The 26,584-nt window shown below is 42.5% G+C and overlaps 1 protein-coding gene across 1 annotated transcript in view; it reads right to left on the bottom strand.

Annotated features, from left to right (window-relative positions):
* The window catches only part of CHCHD3 (coiled-coil-helix-coiled-coil-helix domain containing 3), a 332,903-nt gene that overhangs the window by 261,048 nt on the left and 45,271 nt on the right, over positions 1–26,584 (bottom strand). Inside the window, exon 3 of the mRNA XM_053609566.1 lies at positions 4,512–4,593. Coding sequence (XP_053465541.1) covers positions 4,512–4,593 — 82 coding nt within the window. The remainder of the gene's footprint in view (positions 1–4,511; positions 4,594–26,584) is intronic.

Raw genomic sequence — 26,584 nt, forward strand, 5'->3', positions numbered from 1 at the left:
TGGACTCCTTCCTTCTCCTCTTTTCAGCTTTTTCTTCCAAAGGCAGAAAATATCCAATAATAAAATCAAGATAAATTATTATATATAAGGAACTTGGAAAGGTGCCATCCCTATGAATCTCACTATTATGATGAGACACTAAAAGGTACAAGTAAGTATCCAATGTACGAGTCAGTCTTAAGCCCTTTGTTGATAGTATATGTAGTACAGTAATACCGTCCCTGGAAAAACAAACAGGCTGTACTATATTCTAGCTAATCCAGATGGTTGATGAAGTTTATGACTAATTTATGTAACAACCTATTAAACCAAAGTAATTATTTTAAGTCTCACAAATCTAATGTAACTTTCAAGTAATTAAAACTGGAGGGAAAAAAAATCTCAACTGATGTCCATTTAAAAAACAGCAAGCAAGTCATCTTCATTGATGTACAGCTAGTTGCAACATCAAGTAACTATTCCCTTTCTTCTTGGTGTCCTGAAGAAAGGTTATCAAAACTGAAACACTTTCACTTGCCCTTATAGGTAAAGGGGTGAAATTCAAATGCCAAAGGTCTGAGGTCAGAAGTAGTCACATTTTTCTCGCTGTCAAAGACTGACTTTTGGAGGTGGGGCACAGGGGAGAAGCAAATCACATTTTAAAAGTCTATACACAAACTGTAGCATAGTATGGCCTTGTTATCGTGGCCTGCTATGGTTACAGCACAATATGGCTAAGTAGAACCCAAACACAGCAGAGTAGTACAGCAATGCAGACTCTGGACTCTTAGTACCCCACACAAGTGTGCTGTCCATTAGACATGCCGTAAGTAAACCACGATTCCAGATTCAACCCAACAATTCCACTCTGTGAACTAATCTGTCAGCAATTTGAAGGGGCATGGTTTCGTTAACTAAGAAAATCACTCAAGATTACCATAAAACAGGATAAACGTATAATAAGCTGAATTGAAAGTACACGTGTAAATGTTTTTAAAAATGAGAATACACATACAGTACAGCCTCTGGAAGCTGACCACCCAAGAGACTGTAACAAACTGGTCCACATACGGAGGTGGCTGACATAAGGAAGTAGGCCTTCTGTACTAATACACACATGGGGTGCACGTCCAGTCTATGAAAATTAGGTCAACTCAGTGAAGGGAGGGTCTATCACATTTCTGAACGGGACTTCAGTGTGTGTGGCACTCACTACCAATCAAAAATGGTGAAAAGGGGCTTCTGCATTAGGTAGAAGGCAAGGCAAAGACAATCAAGAAGCTGATTCAGTTTGATAGAGTTCATGGTCTAAAGTTTATATTGCATTTTATCAATTCTAGAATGCATTATTTTTCTACATTTTAACATGCCTAAAAGCATCTTACAACTGCTGTCTGCCGGGTGGCAGTCCGGCTACATTTGTCACAGCCTGCACATAGCATCCAAATTTGCAGAACTGGTGTCAGCAGCTTGGAAAAATCCCAGGAACAACACTGGAGCAATCTTTTAAGGAATGCTGTGTCGCCAAGGCTTTGAAAGCACAAAATACGGTATTATGAAGAAAAAGGACAGCCAGACCCTGAGTCTAAAAGTAAGGGAAAAGAATTAAACCCAGTGTGAACCAGCTTGAAGAACATCTTACCCTGAGTTTCTCACTACTGGCACAAATAACATTTTGAGCCCGATATTTCTGCCTGGGGGTGGAGAGAGACGGGGACTATTCTGTGCATTACAGAATGTTTGGCAGCATCCCTGGCATCTATCCACTAGATGCCAATAACACCTGACATGTTGACAACCAAAAATGTCTCTAAACATTGTCAAATGTCACCTGTGGGCCAAAATCATCTCCAGTTGAAAACTACTGCTTTAACCAATTTATTTTATTTTTTGCTTTTTCTGAACATGTATGTAATAAACTTTTTTTAAAAATACAACACTAGTCTTAATGAACTATTTTGATGCAAAAAGTCTTATGAAATAAGCTATTGTGTTATAATTGGCAGCAATTTTTTTCCCAGCGGTACGTCAAAAACATTAAAGTCTTAACATCAATCGTCAATCCAATGAAATTCAGCCACCCACCATCCATTCTCCTTTGTTGCAGAACCCTCATCCTGACGTCCTCACCTAAGTGCAGTTTTAGTAATATCCAGTTCTCTCACTGATGGTTCTCTAGTTTTCCTTTTGCTTCTGTTGAGCTACATATCCAATATACTTCTAAAATTTTCCTTGCTTCCTAAGTTAACCAGAGTTAAGTTTCAGGTTTTCAACCAAAGAAACCTAACCACAATAAGGTCCTTAGTTAAGCTATCCGAATAGAAGACATTTCAGAATAATCTCCATGCCATCAAGTTGATCAGCTTGTTAAAATCTGTACTGCTCCATCGTCACCACTCAGCACGAGTAGAGGGACTGAGCACGAAACAAGAATTGCTAAAACTGTGCAATGAGTTATGAGGTTTCACTGCACTCTTCTGTAGTTTTTTTTTTTTAATTGTTAAATCATAGCTGTGTACATTAGTGCAATCGAGGAGTACAATGTGCTGGTTTCATACACAATCTGAAATATTCTCATCAAACTGTTCAGCGTAGCCTTCATGGCTTTTCTTAGTTATTGTATGTAGACATTTCTATTCTGCCTTTAGTAAGTTTCGCCTGTACCCATTCTAAGATGCACCCTAGGTGTGGCCCCGCCCATTACCCTCCCTCCACCCCAATCTCTCCCTTCCCCTCCCTTGGCCCTTTCCTCTCTTCTGTAGTTTTGAATGAGCTTTAAAACTTCCACCAAAAAAAAAGATAACAATGTTAATAGATATTCTGTAACAAAAACTACCACAATCAAAATTAATTCCAAGGACCTTATAGAACAAGTTTGTTTGAAACATACATGGATGGGCATCTATGTCCAGACAAGTACTTGAGAGATAGTCTATAGGTCTGTGTACATTTGGGGTAAAAAGAGAAAACTTGGTAAGCAGGGCGTGTACGAATGGCAGTCCAAGAGCACAAGGAGCCCTGGCTGGAACTGCTCACAGGGCTTTCTGCAATTTAGGTAAGAGGTGCTCGGTGACTCCAAAAGTTGCTTCTCAAAGACTGTACATGAAACTTTCTTAATGAGTTTTCTAAAGTTTCTTTTCAGATAGAAAAAGAAAGAAAAAAACAAAAAAAGGCTATTGATTCTTCTAAGAACTATCGTATAGACGAACACACACTTTTTGCCAAGATTTGACAGCTGGAAGTTTTCATGAAGAAGGCTTCAAACAAAACATTTTTAAAGAAAAAATAATATAAAGGCTGTACTGCCCTCTGCTCTCCTTAAAGGTGACAGGAAATAAGTTATCAATAGTCATTTGTCCGGGTTACAGCCTGGCTGCCAACCCCATCCCACCTGAGATATAAAACTGGCTTTTACTGGAACCTTTTTATTCATCTCATCTGCCCTCTCCTTTTCATGGACCAAGACAGAGCAAATAGGAGCTGACTAATGAAGAAAAAGAAAGAAAAAAAGAAAGAAAACCACGGTGAGTTATTTTCTCCCACATGGGGAGAAAGGGGGGGAAAATCACATGTGAAATAGAATAAGCAAAGTAAATAGGAGAATCTAACAAAAAATCCTTATTAAAATAAAATTCAATTAAAAATAAAATTTCAAAGACAAGAAATTCTACTATAACATATTTTCTTTGTTTCTTAAAGTGAACTAATTTTTTTTTTAATATTTAACCTTCACTATCTAATTATATACTTCATCAACCTAACCCAATTAAATAATTACAAAGTGCTACACAGGAAACTATTGAAATATACACAGATCTTTTTGGCAGTACTAATTACACCTTGATTTTTAAAACCCTAACCCAAAAGTCTTCTCTATTTCCTGTGAAGATGGTAGTCTTGTATTCTGTTCTGTATATTTTGTACAAATTGGAGCTAGCTTAGCAGTTTGTCAAAAGGAAGAAATATTAAAGAACATTTTTCACACCCAATTCTAGAGATGAATTATTTAAGACCCATAAAGGTTAAATTATATGTTGAAGGTCCGATAGCCAGTGAGGATTATAATCCAATCCAAAGGTTCTTTACATTTAGCTCTCTCAGGCAAAATAGTCCTGCCATCTAAAGCAAAGCAAATACGTGGTAAGCATCTACTTGGGGGTAAAAATATGTTTGGTGTTCACAGTAAAAAGACATTCACATGATCATATAATCACAATGCTCTGTGCGATAAAGCAATTTCAGAAATCACAGATGGGAAGCACTTTATCTTGGATTAAAATGTATTCCCATATTTTTATGAAAAGTATATGCTTTAAGTCTTCAAAAGTAGTACTTTTTACCAAAAAAAAAAAAGTCCCGCTGTTTTGTATATTGCTTTTTTTTATCTTTTCAGTGTATAGCTCTTCTGCATCCTTTTGACCAGCACATAAGGACCTACTTAACTGTGTAGGATTCCATTTCACTCTTCTCTAAAAACATTTCCTACGCATCACAAGTCCAGCAAAGCCTTTCGCAGGCAGCGCGAGACTCACCGCTTCTGGTGTTCAGCTTCCTTCCTGGCCTGCTCCAACGCCAGCTCTTCGGCTACTCTTCTTTTCAATTCTTCATCGGAGACTAGAGGAGATAAGATAAGCGACTTCTTAAAAACAAAAGCAAGAAAATACTCAGGAAAACAAAGCCAACGTTATGGTATATTAAATAGATCTGAATGGAGAAAGTTCTGCCAAGCGGTCAGTGTCTCCCTGGAACTTCCCAAGCTCTATGGAAAAGACTAATTAGTGCACTTCTTGAGTAATTTAATCAAGAGTTCTCTGGTGACCTAGAATTTCCACACCTGCCGAAACTTATACTAAACTCCAGGAGCTGCTTATCTTCCAGTGAGGACTGACAAGCGATAGTGTGTAGGGGGAGGACAGGCTGTAAGGATGGTACCTTGGAGAAGAAAATGACACCAAAATCTTCTTACCTCAATAATTGAACATCTAATAAAATCAGATATTACAAAGAGAAAATCATTCATATTTTCATTTATTTTTCCATGATTTATAAAAAGAGGCATTTATGATTCTTGAAAATTTCAAAACTGTATTTATTTTTGCAACACGGGCCACTGAAATTCAAGTGCCAACAATTGGAGACAGTAGAGTGTTCAGAACACAGCTGGAGCTTTCTAAACACCTGGTGACTTGATTTGAAACATCTGGTCTTTCCAAATAGAAGACTGTGTATGATACATTTTATAAAGGTCCTTACAGTTATGATGGTAAATAAAATGGACCAATTTTATGCATTTCCTTCCATAAAAATTAAGCAGAGACTAGTGCCTCTCAACAGAAACTGACTACCCAAAATTATAACCAAGAAAGCACCAAAAGCTGTTGGGAGGACCTGGGAGTACATACCCACAGGACCTAAGTATTACTTAAAATGGCTGAGGTCCTGAGATGGACAGTACTATCTCAGTTCTTCAAGGACACGATGTTTAATAGCCTCGATATTAGAAATCATTTGTCTCAGACTATATGCAAAATATTAATTACAATAGGACATGCAAAAACTTTTTTAACTACCTAGCTGCCACTGGACAATAACACAGACACATGAAAGGTCAAAGGGATGTTTTCTCTTAGCTGCAGACTGTGAGTGCGCAACACCATTGAAAGACACCATCAAGGGCAGCACCTGTGGCTCAAGGAGTAGGGCACTGGTCCCATATGCCGGAGGTGGCGGGTTCAAACCTAGCCCCTGGCCAAAAACCAAAAAATAAATAAAATAAAAAAAAAAAAAGACAGACACCATCAAGAAGGTGCAACTCACAGAATGGGAGAGAATATTGGGTAAAGCATATAAATAGGAATTTCTCCAAAGAAGATATATAAGTGGCCAATAAGTACATGAAAAGTTGCTCAAAAACACAGCCATTAGTAAACTGCCTCAAAACCACAATGACAGACCCACTGCAAACCTACTACAATCAAAGGACAAACAGTAACAAGTGTTGATGAAGAAATGATGAAACTGGAACACTCAAATACTGCTGGCAAAAACGTAAACCATTCAGCCACTGTGGGAAAGAGTTTGGCAATTCCTCAAAATGCTAAGCAGAGTGACAACATGACCAGCAGCTCCACACTCAGGTACTCTATATACAAGAGAATGGAAAACATGACTACACAAAAATATGCACATGAATATTCATAGCAGCATTATTCACAATATCCCCAAAGTGGAGCCAACCTAAATGCCCATCAACCAATGAACAGATAAACAAGACAACAAACATGGTACATCCATTCAGTGTACTCTTATTCAGCCACAAAAAGTAACAAAGTCGTGACAACACACGCTTCAACATGGAAGAACCTTGAAAACATTATGCTAAATAAGTGTCAGGCACAAAGGTCCCATTTTACCCCCTTCCATTCAAATGAGACATCCAGAATAGGCAGATCCACAGACTCAGAAAGTAGATTCATGGTTGCCTGGGGTGGGGGAAAGCGGAAAACAGTTAATGGGTGAGGAATTTATTTTTGAAGTATTGAAAATATACTAAAATAAGGCTGTGTAAAGGTAGCAACTCTGTAAATATTCTAAAAACCAGTGGACTGTATACTTCCAATGGGTGAATGTTATGGTATGTTAAATATAACTTAATAAAGCCACAAAGAGAGAGAAAAGGAAAATTAAAAAAAAAAAAAACTGAAAAGGGTAACAAGAAGAAACACTACTTGGGGTCTAATCCTCGTCTGGTCATCAACAATCTGGGAGATGCTGGGAGAGCTACTATCCTCTCTGGGCAGCAATACTCTCTAGGGACCCATCAAGTCTATACTCTGCTTCTGTTTTAGTTCTCTCTTACTTCATACCCATAGCAGGAGAAACATACAAGTCTCTACATTGAAGAGGTCAAACAAAATCTAGAAAAACACTAGACCAGAGAATTCTGTTTGCATTAAGGCAAATATTAGGATTCTTTCAGTATGAAAGATTTTAAAATGATACAGATAACAGCAGAGAAACTGCAGGGAGTAATAGCTCAGCAGAGTCTTAACAGTGTTTGTTTTGCTACTGGACAGACTTTGGATAAATCAGTTAATCTCCCACAAGTTTTGGTTTCCTCATCTAAAAATAGCACACATGGGTGAGACTGTTGCTATGAAGTTCTACACTATAAACTCCACAAGGTAATGATTTTCACACTTTCATCTACTTCTCATTAAACAAGCAAAATGACGTGACACTAAATTTTTTTTCAACTTGTACACAGCCGGTAGCTCCAATAGTAGCAAAAACTGAAACAAATATTTAACCTAATTAGTACTACCTGATCATCCCAGGTAGGATCAACACACAGTCAAGCTGCATATATAAAATCACGACGCTTCTCCTACAGTATTTCAAAATATGACAGCAAAATTTTTTCTCAGGGAAAATTCGATCACATTCTCAATCAAAATTTAATTTAATTCAATGAAACGTAGGCTTCTGTGAGACCTGCAAGTCTGACAGGCAGACATCAGTCTCCAAGTGAGCTGATGAAACAGTCTCATATCTTATTTTGCTGGTATAGTTTTGGGTTGTCTATAGTTTGTGCTATGGTTTGAATATTCCTCCCCCTCTAAAACATCATGTTGAAACTTAATCTCCACTGGGGTAGTATCAAGACGTGGGACCTTTAAGAGGTGACTGGATCACAAGGGCTCTGCCCTCATGCAAGGATCAATTCATTCAGGGATTAATAAGTTACTGCAGGAGTGGGATGGGGGACTTTGTAGGAAGAGGAAGAGAAACCTGAGCAAGCACCCCCCTCACTTGGTGATGCCTGTATCACCTACAGATTCTGAAGAGTCCCCACTTCCAGTGTTGTAGAAAATAGGAAACAGACTCTTGCACCAAGACTACAGAGGAAGGAATTTTTAGAGGGAACTAAACACTGAGCCAATGAGTTGTTCTCACAAAGTTCTTTTGTACAATTTTAGCTCAGTTACACTCACAGACTTACAGTTACAGATGTTAGGTCATGGGAAAAGGTTTTAGCTAAGCAGGCAAAAATCATAAAGAGTTAATGATTATATTTCTAAAGAAAGCAGAGTGCTGGGCAGCGCCTGTGGCTCAAAGTGTAGGGCACTGGCCACATACACCAGGGTTGACGGGTTCAAACCTGGCCCAGGCCTGCCGAACACCAATGACAAATGCAACAAAAAATAGCCGGGCGTTGTGGCTGGTGCCTGTGGTCTAAGCTACATGGGAGGCTGAGGCAAGAGAATCGCTTAAGCCCAAGAGTTGGAGGGTTATAACACCACGAAACTCTACCCAGGGCGACAGCTTGAGACGCTGTCTCAAAAAGAAGAAAAAAAAAAAAAAAGAAAGAAATCAGAGTGCTGTTATTTGTTACATAGTCTTTTTCAAGGATATTTCTGCTTAGTGTTTCTTGTGAAGTTCTTTCTTATCTTTAGAGGCTGGGGTCTTCTGCAGTTGTTCTGTGGCATTCTCAGGACCACCAAGAAGTGTAAAATTTATTTTCTTGCTCACTAGAAAGAACACCCTCTCCAGAATGGCCCCTCAACCTTGGACTTCACAGGCTCCCTAACTATAGGAAATAAATTCTTGGGAGATAAGATGGCTGACTGAAGCCAGCTTTCCACAGAGGCTCCCACATAGGAGAGTTAAAGACAGAAATTTAGCAAGGAACCTGGTGGATTACAGCTGCACAAAGAGAGAAGGTTAAAGAATGCACATCAACCACGCTTAGGTGAGCTGCAACCCTAAGGATACAAACAAAAGGTACAAAATCCATCACCAAGTGGATGGAAGTGCCCTCACCCATGAGAACGGCTCGGAGTGCCCCACAAACAAACGAGCAAAGTTCAAAGGTCCTCCCACTACACTCCACGGGAGAGAGCCTCTAAAAACTGGATATACCTCCCCTACTAGAGTGCCACGGTGTTCTCCTGCCAGGCAAAACACTGTATAAAATGGTATATATTCTCTACCTGCAATTCTGAGCTCCCAGCAGTCCCCTCCACTCTCACTCTGAGGTCTGGAGGCCTGTCCCCCAGGACCAGATTCTTCGGTGATTTCTCAATGGATGTGGACAGGGCCTAGACTGCAGCTGGTCAGCGCTAATTCTGCGGCACGGGAGTGAGGCGAGGACAGTCGGCTGAGAGGGAACCACACCGGAGCGGCAGTGCCCCAAGGCGCAGAGCAGCACCCGCCTATTGGAAACAATAGGGCTCAATCCCGGGTATTCCGAAGACACATCCCCTCTCTCCCTGGGCAACCAGAGGAGGCCGGGCATCTACTCAGGTGGCAACCAACACGGAACAGATCTGGGACGGAAACGCAGGCCCAGTGATTTAACGGTTCGCCTGAGGCGGTACCGGCCTGGGTGGAGTGAGGGGAATAGAAACGCACGCGCAGAGCCGGGAAGTTCCCAGGACGGGGCTGACCCAGAGGACCGCTTTACTGAGCCTAAGACGCACCTGGCCATCAGGGGAACATCAGCCTATAGACAAAGGAAGACAGGAGGCTAGAACTGAAAGGTAACTTAATACAAACCTACAGAAGCAAAGACAGGGCCAGAGGCGCAGGCTCTGGGAACTCAAAACAGCTTCTCTTCTACAGGGGAATTTAGCAAGGACAGAAACAAATTCCTGCAAAAAGTTGTACTGTTCTGTCAGTAACATCAATCGGGGGGGGGTTGGAACTGAGTGAACACACCCCAGCCTCCATCAAGTGCCTGAAGTTGTCAGGCCTCACCTCCCCCTGCTGGAAAGAGACAGAGCACAGCGGCCTGGCTGAGCAGATACAGATTTCCTTGTGATTCAGGCAAGTGTAAACCCCTGGACTATCTGCTCACTACAGGCAACTGATTCACAGCCCTGCAGGGCTATCAGTGACTGGGTGTGAAAGAGGTGCAAGGTGGGGATGGAGGCATCAACCTTCCCAGACTAATCTATTTGGTTGGTTCAATATATGTAAATCTATAACTATAATTCAGCACATAAACAAATTAAAAGACCATATGATTCTCTCAATTGATGCAGAAAAAGCTGTTGATAATATCCAGCATCCCTTCATGATCAGAACACTTAAGAAAATTGGTACAGAAGGGACATTTTTTAAACTGATAGAGGCCATCTACAGCAAACCCACAGCCAATATCATATTGAATGGAGTTAAACTGAAATCATTTCCACTCAGATCAGGAACCAGACAAGGCTGCCCATTGTCTCCACTACTCTTAACATTGTAATGGAAGTTTTAGCCACCACAATTAGGAAAGAAAAGGTGATCAAGGGTATCCATATAGGGCCAGAAGAGATCAAACTTTTGCTCTTTGCAGATGATATGATTGTATATCTGGAAAACACTAGGGATTCTACTACAAAACTCTTAGAAGTTATCAAGGAATACAGCAGCATCTCAGGTTACAAAATCAACATTCATAAATCAGTAGCCTTTATATAAACCAACAATAGTCAAGTTGAAAAAACAGTTAAGGACTCTATCCCATTCACAGTAGTGCCAAAGAAGATGAAATTTTGGGGAGTTTATCTAACAAAGAACATGAAAGATTTCTATAAAGAGAACTGTGAAACTCTAAGAAAAGAAATAGCTGAAAATGTTAACAAATGGAAAAACATACCATGCTCATGGCTGGGAAGAATCAACATTGTTAAAATGTCCATACTACCCAAAGCAATATATAATTTTAATGCAATCCCTATTAAAGCTCCACTGTCATACTTTAAAGATCTGGAAAAAATAATACTTCGTTTTATATGGAATCAGAAAAAACCTTGAATAGCCAAGACATTACTCAGCAATAAAAACAAAACAGGAGGAATCACGCTACCAGACCTCAGACTATACTATAAATCAATAGTGATCAAAACAGCATTGTATTGGCACAAAAGCAGAGAAGTAGATGTCTGGAACAGAATAGAGAACCAAAAGATGAATCCAGCTACTTACCACTATTTGATCTTTGACAAGCCAATTAAAAACATTCGGTGGGGAAAAGATTCCCTATTTAACAAATGTTGCTGAGTGAACTGGCTGGCAACTGTAGAAGACTGAAACTGGACCCACATCTTTCACCATTACCGAAGATAGACTCTCACTGGATTAAAGATTTAAACTTAAGACATGAAACTATAAAAATACTATAAGAGAGTGCAGGGAAAACCCTTGAAGAAATCAGTCTGGGCGAGCATTTTTGAGGAGGACCCCCCCCAGGCAATTGAAGCAGCTTCAAAAATACACTACTGGGACCTGATCAAACTAAAAAGCTTCTGTACAGCCAAGAACACAGTAAGTAAAGCAAGCAAACAGCCCTCAGAATGGGAGAAGATATTTACTGGTTATGTCTCCGACAAAGGTTTAATAACCAGAATCCACAGAGAACTTAAACATATAAGCAAGAAAAGAACAAGTGATCCCATCACAGGCTGGGCAAAGGACTTGAAGAGAAACTTCTCTGAAGAAGACAGGTGCACGGTCTACAGACATATGAAAAAAATGCTCATCATCTTTAATCAGAGAAATGCAAATCAAAACTACTTTGAGATATCATCTAACTCCAGTAAGATTAGCCCATATCACAAAATCCCAAGACCAGAGATGTTGGCGTGGATGTGGAGAAAAGGGAACACTTCTACACTGCTAGTGGGAATGCAAATTAATACATTCCTTTTGGAAAGATGTTTGGAGAATACTTAAGAGATCTAAAAATAGATCTGCCATTCAGTCCTATAATTCCTCTACTAGGTATATACCCAGAAGACCAAAAATCACATTATAACAAAGATATTTGTACCAGAATGTTCATTACAGTCCAATTCATAATTGCTAGGTCATGGAAAAAGCCCAAGTGCCCATCGGTCCACAAATGGATTAATAAATTGTGGTACATGTACACCATGGAATATTATGCAGCCTTAAAGAAAGATGGAGACTTTACCTCTTTCATGTTTACATGGATGGAGCTGGAACATATTCTTCTCAGTAAAGTATCTCAAGAATGGAAGAAAAAGTATCCAATGTACTCAGCCCTACTATGAAACTAATTTATGGCTTTCACATGAAAGCCATAACCCAGTTATAACCTAAGAATAGGAAAAGGGAGAGAAGGAGGGGAGGGAGGGGGGCGGAAGGAGGGTGATTGGTGGGATTACACCTGTGGTGCATCTTGTAAGGGTATATGTGAAACTTAGTAAATGTAGAATATAAATGTCTTAACACAGTAAGAAAATGCCAGGAAGGCTATGTTCACCAGTGTGATGAAAATGTGTCAAACGGTCTATAAAACCAGCGTATGGTGCCCCATGATCGCATTAATGTACACAGCTATGATTTAATAATAAAAAAATAGTACAATAGAAAAAGAAATAAAGAAATAAATCCTTTTTCTTTATAAATTATTCAGTCTCAGGTATTCTGTTATAAGCAACAGAAATTGGACTAAGCGTGTTCCTTCCACGTTTATCAAGTTATAATTGACCAATAAAAATTGTATATATCAAAGGTAAACAATATAATAATTTGATGTGTGCTGTGTAATGATTACCACAATGATATTAGTACATTAATCATTTACTATCTGGGGTGGAGGGGTGTTTGAGGATGATTCATATCTGGTCTCTTAGCAAATGTCAAATAAAAACTACAATTTATTAACTGAAGTCACCATCTTATAAGTGAAAGTTTATACTCTTTGACCAACATCCTCCCATCTCCTCTACCGCATGCCTGTGGTAACCACTGTTCTACTCTGTGCCTCTTCAAGTTCAGCCTTTTTAGATTTCACACCTAGGTATTTGCCTGTGTCTGGCTGATGTCACAAAGCATCATGTCCTGTCTTCATAGTGCATCTCATGCCTGTCACAAGCCAGATTTGGCAGTAAGCTTTTTATTCCGATGTGATCAACCTAAAAAGGAATGGTGACACCTCCATCACCAAACGGGGATGAGGTGGGTGGGGGAGAAGAAAGCCACGCAGGTCAACTGTGGCGAGGAGGTGGTGTGGGGAGAAAACGCCGCTGAGAGGCTTGCCATTTCTCTCTGCGCTTGCACCTACAGCTGTCTGCCTGCTACCTGCTACGGGGTGAGGGGAGAAACAGGCTGATAATAATGGCATATCCCCCAGGTGGGAGAGGGAGGAAGTGGGGAAAGGAAAGCTCCCGTGGCCACTGAAAAAGACATGCCCAAGTGACCAGCTGGCTGCATCACTCTCAGTAAGCGAAGGAACCAAAGCACAGCTCTTTCTAATGCCCTATTTGGAGGGTATGGTGGGAGAGGGGATCACAAATTTTGGGTCAAATCCAAGGTCACAAATGAAAAAGTAATTATCTTAGCCACAATAGAGAATTTAAAATAACAAAAGATAAAATATGACCTAGCATAAAGAGTTTAAGAATCTAAAATGGCAAATCAAAGCTCAGGCAGGAAAATAAACCTGCGTGGAAATGGGTTTTGAGCAAATCTAAGCTCCATGTTATTTGCTTTTAAATCAATAGAATACAAAAAGCAACAATGTATTCCTTCTGCTAGGTCTGATCCAAAGTGCATAAAGAGAAGAGATACACCATTTGGAGATCACTATTTAAAATGGTCTTTCTAGGGGCAAGGAGTGGGGGACTCTTCGGCTCTCAAGATCTAAACATTTTCTCAAATAAAACTGTTATTAAACTGAAAGGTCAGTGTTCCGGCAAGGGCTACTTTCAGAGCAGCACAGGAAGGCCAACTTTGCCTATTAGCACAGTGAGTTTCCAAGCAGATCTTCAGGAACTGGCGAAATTCATGAAATGAGAAAAAGAGTAAAACAAAAAATGTTCAAGCCATGTAAATCTGATTTGCCATGGAAATCTGAAAAATTATTTCAAGTTCACTAAGTACAGTTCCATGGCTTTTACATACATACTCTCCCTCCTGCTAAAATGTGTTACGACAAAAGAATGTTCTCTCCACATACTTGGACCCTGTACTTTTTAAATTCTTCTCAGAAACCATTTTAATTTCTTTCTCAATGGCAAATGCATCTTAATGAACACAAACACTGACACTTTGTCAATTAGTTACAGATACGACACTGGCCACAAACCATGTGAGAAAAAGTCAAGCATTGCCACTGCATAACTATGGAAGTATAGTCTTAAATGCTTTATTCCAAACCATTATTGAAAATAATAAATATCTGTATGATTGAAATATCTTCATGATTCCTAATAAAGTTTTCTTTGCTTTTACTAAACAATAATTTTCTGCACAAATGTTTTGTCTAACCCAAAGAGTCTTCTGTACTGATTGCCTAGGAATCTTTTGATACCTTTAGCACCTAAATCTCTATGCTATAACTTTGGATTCAGGATCAAATAAGAAACTCCAGGATTCCTAACCTTATACTTGACTCTGAGTATTCTTAGGAACTATGAATAACATGGTCTTATTCCTTAGAGAAAGTGTTACATAAATTTAATGCACGTCACTAGCCTCCTATGTGAGAAGTGATGCCCAGATTTCTATGTTTATAAAAACTGGTTAAAATAAAGGGAAAGAGGGAGAGAAGGAAGGAAGGAGAATTGGTGACACTGTAATACACTTAAGACAGGTCCTTGAATGGAGAAAAGACTCCAAAAGTGGAAAGACCTCTACGAACTCACAAACTGAAAAAAGAAAGATTGAAAATCCAACCATGATTTGAAACATACCCAGATTTCCTAGACCTCAAGGGACATACCAACTTCCTTTGTAATTTTCCTCATTTATAATTCCCCTTTCCTTCATATTCTTTGCATAATCCTTACACTATAATTCCCTCCCCAATTACGGCATTTCTTAAACAATCTCGGTAAGTTGCTTAATGAAAATGACAGCTTGCCTCTTAGAAAAATGTTAGTGCCTGTGGGATTTTTCCTCTACTGCAGGTCTCCTTCCGGTTTCACCATTTGCTGAAACAGGTCATGGCCAGTTTTATAAAGCCCATTATTTTCACATGCCAGTTTAAAAACACTGAGGAGAAAGTAGGAAGATCTATGAGAAGAAAATAAATGTATGTAATTACATAATACAAGCAGCAGATTTTAGATAAAGAATCTGACTCTCCCAGGATTGAGATAGCCGAGCTAAAGCTATATACCATACGATATAGCCAAATTAAATTTTCAGCTCCATAGAAATACCCATTAATCTTATAATTTCAATAAATTCATTAATATGAAAAGACCATTTATTTTTTTAGAAAAATAATAATGGAAGCAACCATGCAGTAGGTGAAATACAACACACAGTGTATTAGAACTCAATGACTCACAGCGTAGGTCGCAGGATAAATCTTGTCCTGCCCCTTATCTTCTAAAAGGTTCAGTGTTTGATTGGAAGAAGTTGAAAGATGACGAGGATAAATCTCAGGGGTAGAGAGAAATACATAACAGTTTGCCATTATCCATTTGTGACATCGTCTACTTGGCAGACAAATAAACCTAATTTAAAACACACACACACACACACACACACACACACACACACAAAATGTAAGTATGGTCAGCTGACAGTTACCTTCACTGTCTCATAAAGATAATGTATCTTAAGAATGCCTTCAAAAAAAATAATGCCATCTGTCTACTACCTGGCAGGGTAACCGAGGCTACTGACACATTAAAGTTAATGAAGATGGCAGAGTGAAAATTCTTAACTGCACGTTCGTAATCATAAATACTATATCAGAAGCACAGTGTTAGAGTTTGGCAACCTAAATATGAACAGCGTTAAGTTAATGGCTTATTGTGTAATATTATTGCTCCATCGGGATTTATATACCTTTATAAATTTCTAATTGGGCTGGCATAATATGTAAATAATGTCCATTTTATGTTTGGTTCACAACTGGCACTCATAGAAGCCAGCTCCATGTCCCATTCTACGTGAAAACAAACATCACTACTCAACTGCAGAAGCTGGGTAGCAATAGACAAGCTCGCGATTTATATTCTACGGTTTCCATATTTGTAAGTAGTCAATTAGTAAAACCAGTATTGAGAATCAGATACATCTAGTTTTTCAGGTCTTAATATCCTGAATACTAGTTGCAAGATCTCACAAAGCCTCTCGGAAAATAAGACCTATAATTTAAATTATAAAATAATAATTAGCTCTGGATATTGCTTTTTGATACATAGCTTAATTCTTTTTTACTTATTTCAAAAAATGGATATATTTTATTCACCAGAAATAAAACAATAAATTAAAGAGCATTACCTCTCCAACCCCAAATGAAGCACACAAACCACCCAAACTCGTTTCCATTTAATTCAAATAGTCCTGTGTGGCTGCATCAAAGGTTTTCCTAGGAGTGGTGAAATGCGTACAGGACCATGCTGGAAATGAAGGAAGTTCAGGTCTGGTTCTGACTTTGCCACAACTAACTTAGGGATTTTGCTCAAAATACATTGCCTTCGCCATGACTAGCTCATCTCTAGACTGAGTGCCCGAATTAGAAATAGAAAGTCTGTAACATCCCTTCCATTCACTGTGCTAAATGGAAGAGTGGGGAACTGAATTCAGGCTTGCGCCTTCACTTCCTGTGAAAGCCTGCTAACGAGGAACCAAAGGAAGAAGGTGGGGTGCAGCGCAGCACGTGCTGTCAGCTGACACCCGCTAACGTGGAGACAAGGGAAGAAGGTGGGGTGCAGCGCAGCACGTGCTGTCAGCTGTCACCCGCTAACGTGGAGACAAGGGAAGAAGGTGGGGAGCACCGCAGCACGTGCTGTCAGCTGACACCCGCTAACGTGGAGACAAGGGAAGAAGGTGGGGAGCACCGCAGCACGTGCTGTCAGCTGTCACCCGCTAACGTGGAGACAAAGGAAGAAGGTGGGGAGCACCGCAGCACGTGCTGTCAGCTGTCACCCGACAACGTGGAGACAAGGGAAGAAGGTGGGGAGCACCGCAGCACGTGCTGTCAGCTGTCACCCGCTAACGTGGAGACAAGGGAAGAAGGTGGGGAGCACCGCAGCACGTGCTGTCAGCTGTCACCCGCTAACGTGGAGACAAGGGAAGAAGGTGGGGAGCACCGCAGCACGTGCTGTCAGCTGTCACCCGCTAACGTGGAGACAAGGGAAGAAGGTGGGGTGCACCGCAGCACGTGCTGTCAGCTGTCACCCGCTAACGTGGAGACAAGGGAAGAAGGTGGGGAGCACCGCAGCACGTGCTGTCAGCTGTCACCCGCTAACGAAGAAGCAAAGGAAGAAGGTGGGGAGCACCGCAGCACGTGCTGTCAGCTGTCACCCGCTAACGTGGAGACAAGGGAAGAAGGTGGGGAGCACCGCAGCACGTGCTGTCAGCTGTCACCCGCTAACGTGGAGACAAGGGAAGAAGGTGGGGAGCACCGCAGCACGTGCTGTCAGCTGTCACCCGCTAACGTGGAGACAAGGGAAGAAGGTGGGGAGCACAGCAGCACGTGCTGTCAGCTGTCACCCGCTAACGTGGAGACAAGGGAAGAAGGTGGGGAGCACCGCAGCACGTGCTGTCAGCTGTCACCCGCTAACGTGGAGACAAGGGAAGAAGGTGGGGAGCACCGCAGCACGTGCTGTCAGCTGTCACCCGCTAACGTGGAGACAAGGGAAGAAGGTGGGGAGCACCGCAGCACGTGCTGTCAGCTGTCACCCGCTAACGTGGAGACAAGGGAAGAAGGTGGGGAGCACCGCAGCACGTGCTGTCAGCTGTCACCCGCTAACGTGGAGACAAGGGAAGAAGGTGGGGAGCACCGCAGCACGTGCTGTCAGCTGTCACCCGCTAACGTGGAGACAAAGGAAGAAGGTGGGGAGCACCGCAGCACGTGCTGTCAGCTGTCACCCGCTAACGTGGAGACAAGGGAAGAAGGTGGGGAGCACCGCAGCACGTGCTGTCAGCTGTCACCCGCTAACGTGGAGACAAGGGAAGAAGGTGGGGAGCACAGCAGCACGTGCTGTCAGCTGTCACCCGCTAACGTGGAGACAAGGGAAGAACGTGGGGTGCACCGCAGCACGTGCTGTCAGCTGTCACCCGACAACGTGGAGACAAGGGAAGAAGGTGGGGAGCACCGCAGCACGTGCTGTCAGCTGTCACCCGCTAACGTGGAGACAAGGGAAGAAGGTGGGGAGCACCGCAGCACGTGCTGTCAGCTGTCACCCGCTAACGTGGAGACAAGGGAAGAAGGTGGGGAGCACCGCAGCACGTGCTGTCAGCTGTCACCCGCTAACGTGGAGACAAGGGAAGAAGGTGGGGAGCACCGCAGCACGTGCTGTCAGCTGTCACCCGCTAACGTGGAGACAAGGGAAGAAGGTGGGGAGCACCGCAGCACGTGCTGTCAGCTGTCACCCGCTAACGTGGAGACAAAGGAAGAAGGTGGGGAGCACCGCAGCACGTGCTGTCAGCTGTCACCCGCTAACGTGGAGACAAGGGAAGAAGGTGGGGAGCACCGCAGCACGTGCTGTCAGCTGTCACCCGCTAACGTGGAGACAAGGGAAGAAGGTGGGGAGCACAGCAGCACGTGCTGTCAGCTGTCACCCGCTAACGTGGAGACAAGGGAAGAACGTGGGGTGCACCGCAGCACGTGCTGTCAGCTGTCACCCGACAACGTGGAGACAAGGGAAGAAGGTGGGGAGCACCGCAGCACGTGCTGTCAGCTGTCACCCGCTAACGTGGAGACAAGGGAAGAAGGTGGGGAGCACCGCAGCACGTGCTGTCAGCTGTCACCCGCTAACGTGGAGACAAAGGAAGAAGGTGGGGAGCACCGCAGCACGTGCTGTCAGCTGTCACCCGACAACGTGGAGACAAGGGAAGAAGGTGGGGAGCACCGCAGCACGTGCTGTCAGCTGTCACCCGCTAACGTGGAGACAAGGGAAGAAGGTGGGGAGCACCGCAGCACGTGCTGTCAGCTGTCACCCGCTAACGTGGAGACAAGGGAAGAAGGTGGGGAGCACCGCAGCACGTGCTGTCAGCTGTCACCCGCTAACGTGGAGACAAGGGAAGAAGGTGGGGTGCACCGCAGCACGTGCTGTCAGCTGTCACCCGCTAACGTGGAGACAAGGGAAGAAGGTGGGGAGCACCGCAGCACGTGCTGTCAGCTGTCACCCGCTAACGTGGAGACAAGGAAGAAGGTGGGGAGGACCGCAGCACGTGCTGTCAGCTGTCACCCGCTAACGTGGAGACAAGGGAAGAAGGTGGGGTGCACCGCAGCACGTGCTGTCAGCTGTCACCCGCTAACGTGGAGACAAGGGAAGAAGGTGGGGAGCACCGCAGCACGTGCTGTCAGCTGTCACCCGCTAACGAAGAAGCAAAGGAAGAAGGTGGGGAGCACCGCAGCACGTGCTGTCAGCTGTCACCCGCTAACGTGGAGACAAGGGAAGAAGGTGGGGAGCACCGCAGCACGTGCTGTCAGCTGTCACCCGCTAACGTGGAGACAAGGGAAGAAGGTGGGGAGCACCGCAGCACGTGCTGTCAGCTGTCACCCGCTAACGTGGAGACAAGGGAAGAAGGTGGGGAGCACAGCAGCACGTGCTGTCAGCTGTCACCCGCTAACGTGGAGACAAGGGAAGAAGGTGGGGAGCACCGCAGCACGTGCTGTCAGCTGTCACCCGCTAACGTGGAGACAAGGGAAGAAGGTGGGGAGCACCGCAGCACGTGCTGTCAGCTGTCACCCGCTAACGTGGAGACAAGGGAAGAAGGTGGGGAGCACCGCAGCACGTGCTGTCAGCTGTCACCCGCTAACGTGGAGACAAGGGAAGAAGGTGGGGAGCACCGCAGCACGTGCTGTCAGCTGTCACCCGCTAACGTGGAGACAAGGGAGGAAGGTGGGGAGCACCGCAGCACGTGCTGTCAGCTGTCACCCGCTAACGTGGAGACAAGGGAAGAACGTGGGGAGCACCGCAGCACGTGCTGTCAGCTGACACCCGCTAACGTGGAGACAAGGGAAGAAGGTGGGGAGCACCGCAGCACGTGCTGTCAGCTGTCACCCGCTAACGTGGAGACAAGGGAAGAAGGTGGGGAGCACCGCAGCACGTGCTGTCAGCTGTCACCCGCTAACGTAGAGACAAGGGAAGAAGGTGGGGAGCACCGCAGCACGTGCTGTCAGCTGTCACCCGCTAACGTGGAGACAAGGGAAGAACGTGGGGTGCACTGCAGCACGTGCTGTCCGCTGTCACCAGCTAACGTGGAGACAAGGGAAGAAGGTGGGGAGCACCGCAGCACGCGCTGTCAGCTGTCACCCGCTAACGTGGAGACAAGGGAAGAACGTGGGGTGCACCGCAGCAAGTGCTGTCAGCTGTCACCCGCTAACGTGGAATCAAGGGAAGAAGGTGGGGAGCACCGCGGCACCTGCTGTCAGCTGTCACCCACTAACGTGGAGACAAGGGAAGAACGTGGGGTGCACCGCGGCACGTGCTGTCAGCTGTCACCCGCTAACGTGGAGACAAGGGAAGAAGGTGGGGTGCAGCGCAGCACGTGCTGTCAGCTGACACCCGCTAACGTGGAGACAAGGGAAGAAGGTGGGGAGCACCGCAGCACCTGCTGTCAGCTGTCACCCGCTAACGTGGAGACAAGGGAAGAAGGTGGGGAGCACCGCAGCACATGCTGTCAGCTGTCACCCGCTAACGAGGAGACAAGGGAAGAAGGTGGGGAGCACCGCAGCACGTGCTGTCAGCTGTCACCCGCTAACGTGGAGACAAGGGAAGAAGGTGGGGAGCACCGCAGCACGTGCTGTCAGCTGTCACCCGCTAACGTGGAGACAAGGGAAGAAGGTGGGGAGCACCGCAGCACGTGCTGTCAGCTGTCACCCGCTAACGTGGAGACAAGGGAAGAAGGTGGGGAGCACCGCAGCACGTGCTGTCAGCTGTCACCCGCTAACGTGGAGACAAGGGAAGAAGGTGGGGAGCACCGCAGCACGTGCTGTCAGCTGTCACCCGCTAACGTGGAGACAAGGGAAGAAGGTGGGGAGCACTGCAGCACGTGCTGTCAGCTGTCACCCGCTAACGTGGAGACAAGGGAAGAAGGTGGGGTGCACCGCGGCACCTGCTGTCAGCTGTCACCCACTAACATGGAGACAAGGGAAGAACGTGGGGTGCACTGCAGCACGTGCTGTCAGCTGTTTTCCTTGAAGTGACACTTTATTCATTTGGAGAAATTGTTTCTCAGGGACTTACCTAGCAAATTGCCTCAAGATTTTATAGACGAAGCCAAAAAAGCGTAGAAGGCAGTGGAGAGAGCAACATTGTGCAGGCTTTGCTAGGCACACAGCAAATGTCCAATAAAAATGTGTCAAATATTTGATCTGTGGGGTCAAACATCAGTCACTAAGTAAGTCACCAACTTTCAGGGTAGCTTTGGGAAGATTTCCATATTTTCTCTTCGCCTCTCTTCAACAAGTTTAGAAATGAATACATAGACACCCATACACACTGTAAAATCATATGCAATCAAAGTATGAAGACTGTTACTCAAAAATAAATTCAAAACAAATCCCCTGCTTCCAAAGTATCCACACCAATGGATAATTTGCCACCACTGGGTTTCTGGTCCTGGACCCTTCTAGACAGAAAATCTGGAACCACCACTAATGACAGTACGTTCATAGAAGAGAAAACAGGTGTTGGTTACAAATTTAAAGTACTGACCATATATAAAGTTTCCATTTCAATGTTCAAGCTCAGTTTTCTGTTGTCTGATGAAGGATATACAGTAATTATGCCAGAGATGCAAATTTCCAGCCCCACCCCAGACCTCCGAGATCAAACACTCTGGGAGGGTGTCCAACAATCTGCGTGTTATCAGGCCTCCGACCCTGATAACCCGCACGCAAGTTTCACAGCCACTGGCAAAAGGTGAGGAGGGCGTGAAGTAGAATGGCTATGAAGATGGAGTGTAAGATACAAGACTTTTCATAAGAAATACTAGACATGGGCAGCGCCTGTGGCTCAGTGAGTAGGGTGCTGGCCCCATATACCGAGGGTGGCGGGTTCAGGCCCGGCCCCGGGCAAACTGCAACAAAAAAATAGCCGGGTGCTGTGGCGGGCGCCTGTAGTCCCAGCTACTCGGGAGGCTGAGGCAAGAGAATCGCTTAAGCCCAGGAGTTGGAGGTTGCTGTGAGCTGTGTGACGCCACGGCACTCTACCGAGGGCCATAAAGTGAGACTCTGCCTCTACAAAAAAAAAAAAAAAGAAATACTAGACATATGAGACTCACTGAGAGATGGAAGAGAAAGAAGCGAATGGTATATGCCCAAGCCAGAAAATTAATACCCATCATGGTCAATTCAGGAAAGGAAAAGAGGCCATTTGGAGAAGAAAAAAATGGGTAATGGTAGAACCACCACATGGAATTGAAGGCAATTAGATACATGAATCTGAAACTCACATTTGAGACTTGGCTGGACGTGCTGATTTAGAAATGACTATTACAGGTCTGATCCGTGTGAATTCTTCTGGGAAAAAATTGTGTAAAGAGAGAAAGTAGAGCGCTAACGGATGGGACTTAAAATTTTATAATATAAACGCAGGGAGAGAAGAGGGACATCACTGGGGACAAAGGAGAAATGGAATGGAAAGGAAGTGATGAACCAAGATAGCAAGTGCAGGAATAACAGATTTCATCTCCTGTACCAGTTCTGATCAACTGGGAGGAGCCAGGGGTACTGTTCAAAGGAGGGCTCTGAGGCCAAGTCCAGGCCCAGTGAATTGATGTCTACCCTGGGTACAGGAAAGATTTGGTGCATGGCTTACAATTACCTACCATCCCATAGAGCGCATGGAAATCAGACATGTGAGTCTTAGGAATTAGTAGGGGGACGGCAACAGAAGGAAGCAAGTACAGGCCTCTCTTCAACAAGTTTAGAAATGAAACAAAAAGGAAAGAGGTAGAAAAACTATAAATAAAAGATGATGTTTGCAAATAGTGGAGATCTGTGCATGATCGAAAACCTGTAACTAATTTATAAAATACTGATTTAAAAAAGATACTGATGAATGCTAATTTAAAGAATATTATATACACATTACTCATGAAGACCTGGCTGTCTGACATATAGTAATATGGACCAATTAATACTTGTATATTAATAACATACTCTAGTCCACTTCCCTAATAACCATCCTGACGCAGGGTTCATAGTACATTTTGTAAAGAATATTTCATAACAGTGAAACACTGGACAAGTCCAATTCCATGTGCTAAAAAGCTTTAACCAAGACTAATGCCCATAACTAAATATTATTTGCTTTGGTAAAGAGAAAGTCACATGCCACTCCAATCCTTAGATTCATAAATCAATCTTCCCTCTTCTTATTGTTATGAACTATTGTGTGCTTTTCAGCAATATAGCTGCATTTAATCACACCGTCCATTACACAATAATAAAATTCCTCAATTCAACTAGGTTATTTAGTTTTTAGGTTCTGACCAAAACTATTTTCCAAAGAGAGATGTTAAAGTTTGTCTTTGTATGTAATCAAAGCACAAGGCAAAGACAAACCTTTATTTTCTAATCCACCTAACTTTCTATAGCCCTGGGAAGTCAGTTAACTCTAATCTCAAGACTTTGCTTCCGGATGAATGAAAATAAAATTTGTGACCCAATTATAGCTCTTTTTATAAGCTAAATAAAGCTCTTTTTAAAAGCTATATATATATTTATATATTATATATAGCTCTTTTTATAAGAAACAACAGTCCTACTCGTAGATACTGGCCTACTATATAAACAGTGGGAGCATCACATAGAGTCACACCTCTGGGTTTCAGTGGCCTCATCCATAGGTTGAGTTGCTCAAAAAGGACCTATTTACACACTGGCTAACCACTGCAGAACAATGGCCTCTCCAGGGAAGTTTTAAAGAAAGCAATTCAGATTTTACACCCATGCTTCATTCATATTTTATTTATGATTGTTCAAATATATTAAAACAGCAAGACAGCATAATACATATTGGTTTAATATTTTTCATTAAGCTATAGTGCAGTATGATGAGCTTTGTTTTTTTATTTAATTCACATTGTGATAATGAAATCAGCCTCTTTTTTAAAGTCAGGTTATAATACCTATACCTGTTATTTTTTTCCCCTCATCTAAAGGAAAAAATCACGTAATGTTCGGAAAACATCATTTTAAGGTATTCATAAGTAGTCCTAATCTATAATCAAACAAAAATAATTTTCTGTGAACCACATGGAAGCTCTGCGACTTATCCCATCACAGATGATTTTCCCATCTTTAAAACACAAGACTGTACAAGGATTTCAAAACCAAAGTGCTACAATGACTTTAATTCAAATTCAAAAATGTACTTAACCTGTTTTCCAAATATAAAATAAATAACCAATAATAAAGTTAGCCTGACCATAAATTAACAGTAAAAAATATTTATTATAATTATATTCCTAATAATACACAAATCTCCTCAATACTAGTGTTAGAGAGAGAAAAATGGTGGAATTCCTTCATATCTTTGAGTATCCTTTCATTTCTGTAATTCATACCATGTGCTGTAAGGTTTTGAGGAATAAATCCTTCAAAATACCTAAGATGACATAATATAGCAATGAAAAAATTGTGCCTCCGAGGGACTTTACCTAATAAATGCAATCAGTGTAACCTGGTTTATTGTACCCTCAATGAATCCCCAACAATAAAATAATAATAATAAAAATTGTGCCTCCATTCAAACCAGTGGTTCTCACCCTAAGCAGACCTAACTATGCTTTCTTAGAAGCAAATATTACACAATGCTCCCATTATCATCCTGAAATGCAACAGATAATAATCCAGCAAAAAAAAAAATTAATATAATGCTCTAGGTGTAATATTTAAAAAGAAACTAATTTATAACAAAATAATGACTTTTCACTATGTAAATGTTCAAACTACAGTACAAGATGTAATAAAACGGTTTAAATCTTTAGTTTACGTGTTAAATTACCACAAGTGCAAAAGCCATAGCCATTACTATACTAAGTTCTGAGCTGGATAAACATGTTTTTCAACTGCACCAATTCCTGATGAACCATTCAGAACTATTCTTGGAGGTGCAAAACGACCCCAGGCATTGCCAGCCATCTAGATCCCTACCCACACCACTCAACGCCATAGCTCCCCAAGAGACTTCTACAGTTCCTACACTGGCAGGGCACACTGCCCCAACACCGACCACCACTGTTTTAGTTTGGACTAAATTATTCACCCTGATAAAAGAATAAACATGGGAAACCTACCTACTTTATGGTTTATATTATAATCACAAATAATCCACTAAATTTATGGATTTTTTTCTCTACCTTGAAGTGCCCAAATATTACTCTGCTTCCACTGTCTCCATATTCCCAAAAGCACATGTGCCCAGTCCCTCTCAGAGGCAGCACCTTGTTTTTCCCTAGAGTAACCAAATTATTTTGGTTAAATCAAACTGTCTATTTTTCCTCTGTTGATGCTTCAAGATGTGTCCTAGAGGGTTGACGGCTGCTTTGCCAATTCAGTGGAAATGGACAAGTGAATACCAATGACTGCCTGAAGATTCCAGGTGTCTGTGCTACCACCACAGGAAAGGACGCAGATGCCAGGGAGATGCAAATAAAAGCTATCCACCCACAAACCGTTTGAAGGCTTTCATATTAAGCAGTCATGGACATTTTCACATCACTGTCTTTAAAAGAACAACTTTTCAAACATCAAATTACTTCAAGGAGACACGTTTCCCATCATGACTATCTACAATGGACAGCTCTTGACCATGACAACTATGCTTTACAGGTGACGGGATCAGAGTTAATACTGACCAAATAGCTCAATAAGGCTACATCATTTTTATATTCGGGGAAAATGAGGAAAAGATTTAAAGCTATTCATCCTAAATTACCTTAGAATAATTCACAGAAATTCCTTTCTGAAATTAAGGAAGTGAAGAGTGTAGTAGGAAATAATTTCTCTATAAACACCAAAAATAAATTAGTTTTCACTAGTATAATATGAAACTATCCAGAATGGTATAAAAGCAGCCGGAATGAGTAAAATCTAAACACATATGATACTTTAAAAGAAATGTGCTCAGAATTCTTTTGAAGAGCCTTCAACAATTGGATCTAGCCTTTTTTAAAAAGTGCTATCAGGTAGAAGTCCCTAGGGAAACTGTTTTTAATGAATGTAATAATTAGAATACCAACTTACTTTCCATAAAGAATAAATTCCAACATGCATGGTGATTTCATAAAATAATTTGCTAAGTAATTCGAGATTTCCTCCTGGGGAATTTTCTTATCAAACCCTCCCCCACTCTCACCCACTGCCCCATCCCCCATTCCGTTGGTGTAATTTAACATAAATCTTCTCTAATTCTGTAACAAATTATAAATTAAATGAATCCAAATGGATAAGACTTTAATGCCTGTTTTGACATTTTTAAATGGTTTTAACATATTTTATCTCCTTTACAAAGTTTATAGAGAATTTAACAGAAAGAAATCAGTCTAATAAAGCATTATACATGTACAATATAAAAAATCCTTAAAAGAATAGTATAAAACGCTCAGCTTTAAGTGTCCAGCATTTGAAACATGGCCGTGAAATAGTGAGAGTGACAGAGCCTGG

The sequence above is a fragment of the Nycticebus coucang genome, chromosome 11 (genome assembly GCF_027406575.1).
Source record: "Nycticebus coucang isolate mNycCou1 chromosome 11, mNycCou1.pri, whole genome shotgun sequence".
In the NCBI taxonomy this organism is placed as follows: domain Eukaryota; kingdom Metazoa; phylum Chordata; class Mammalia; order Primates; family Lorisidae; genus Nycticebus; species Nycticebus coucang.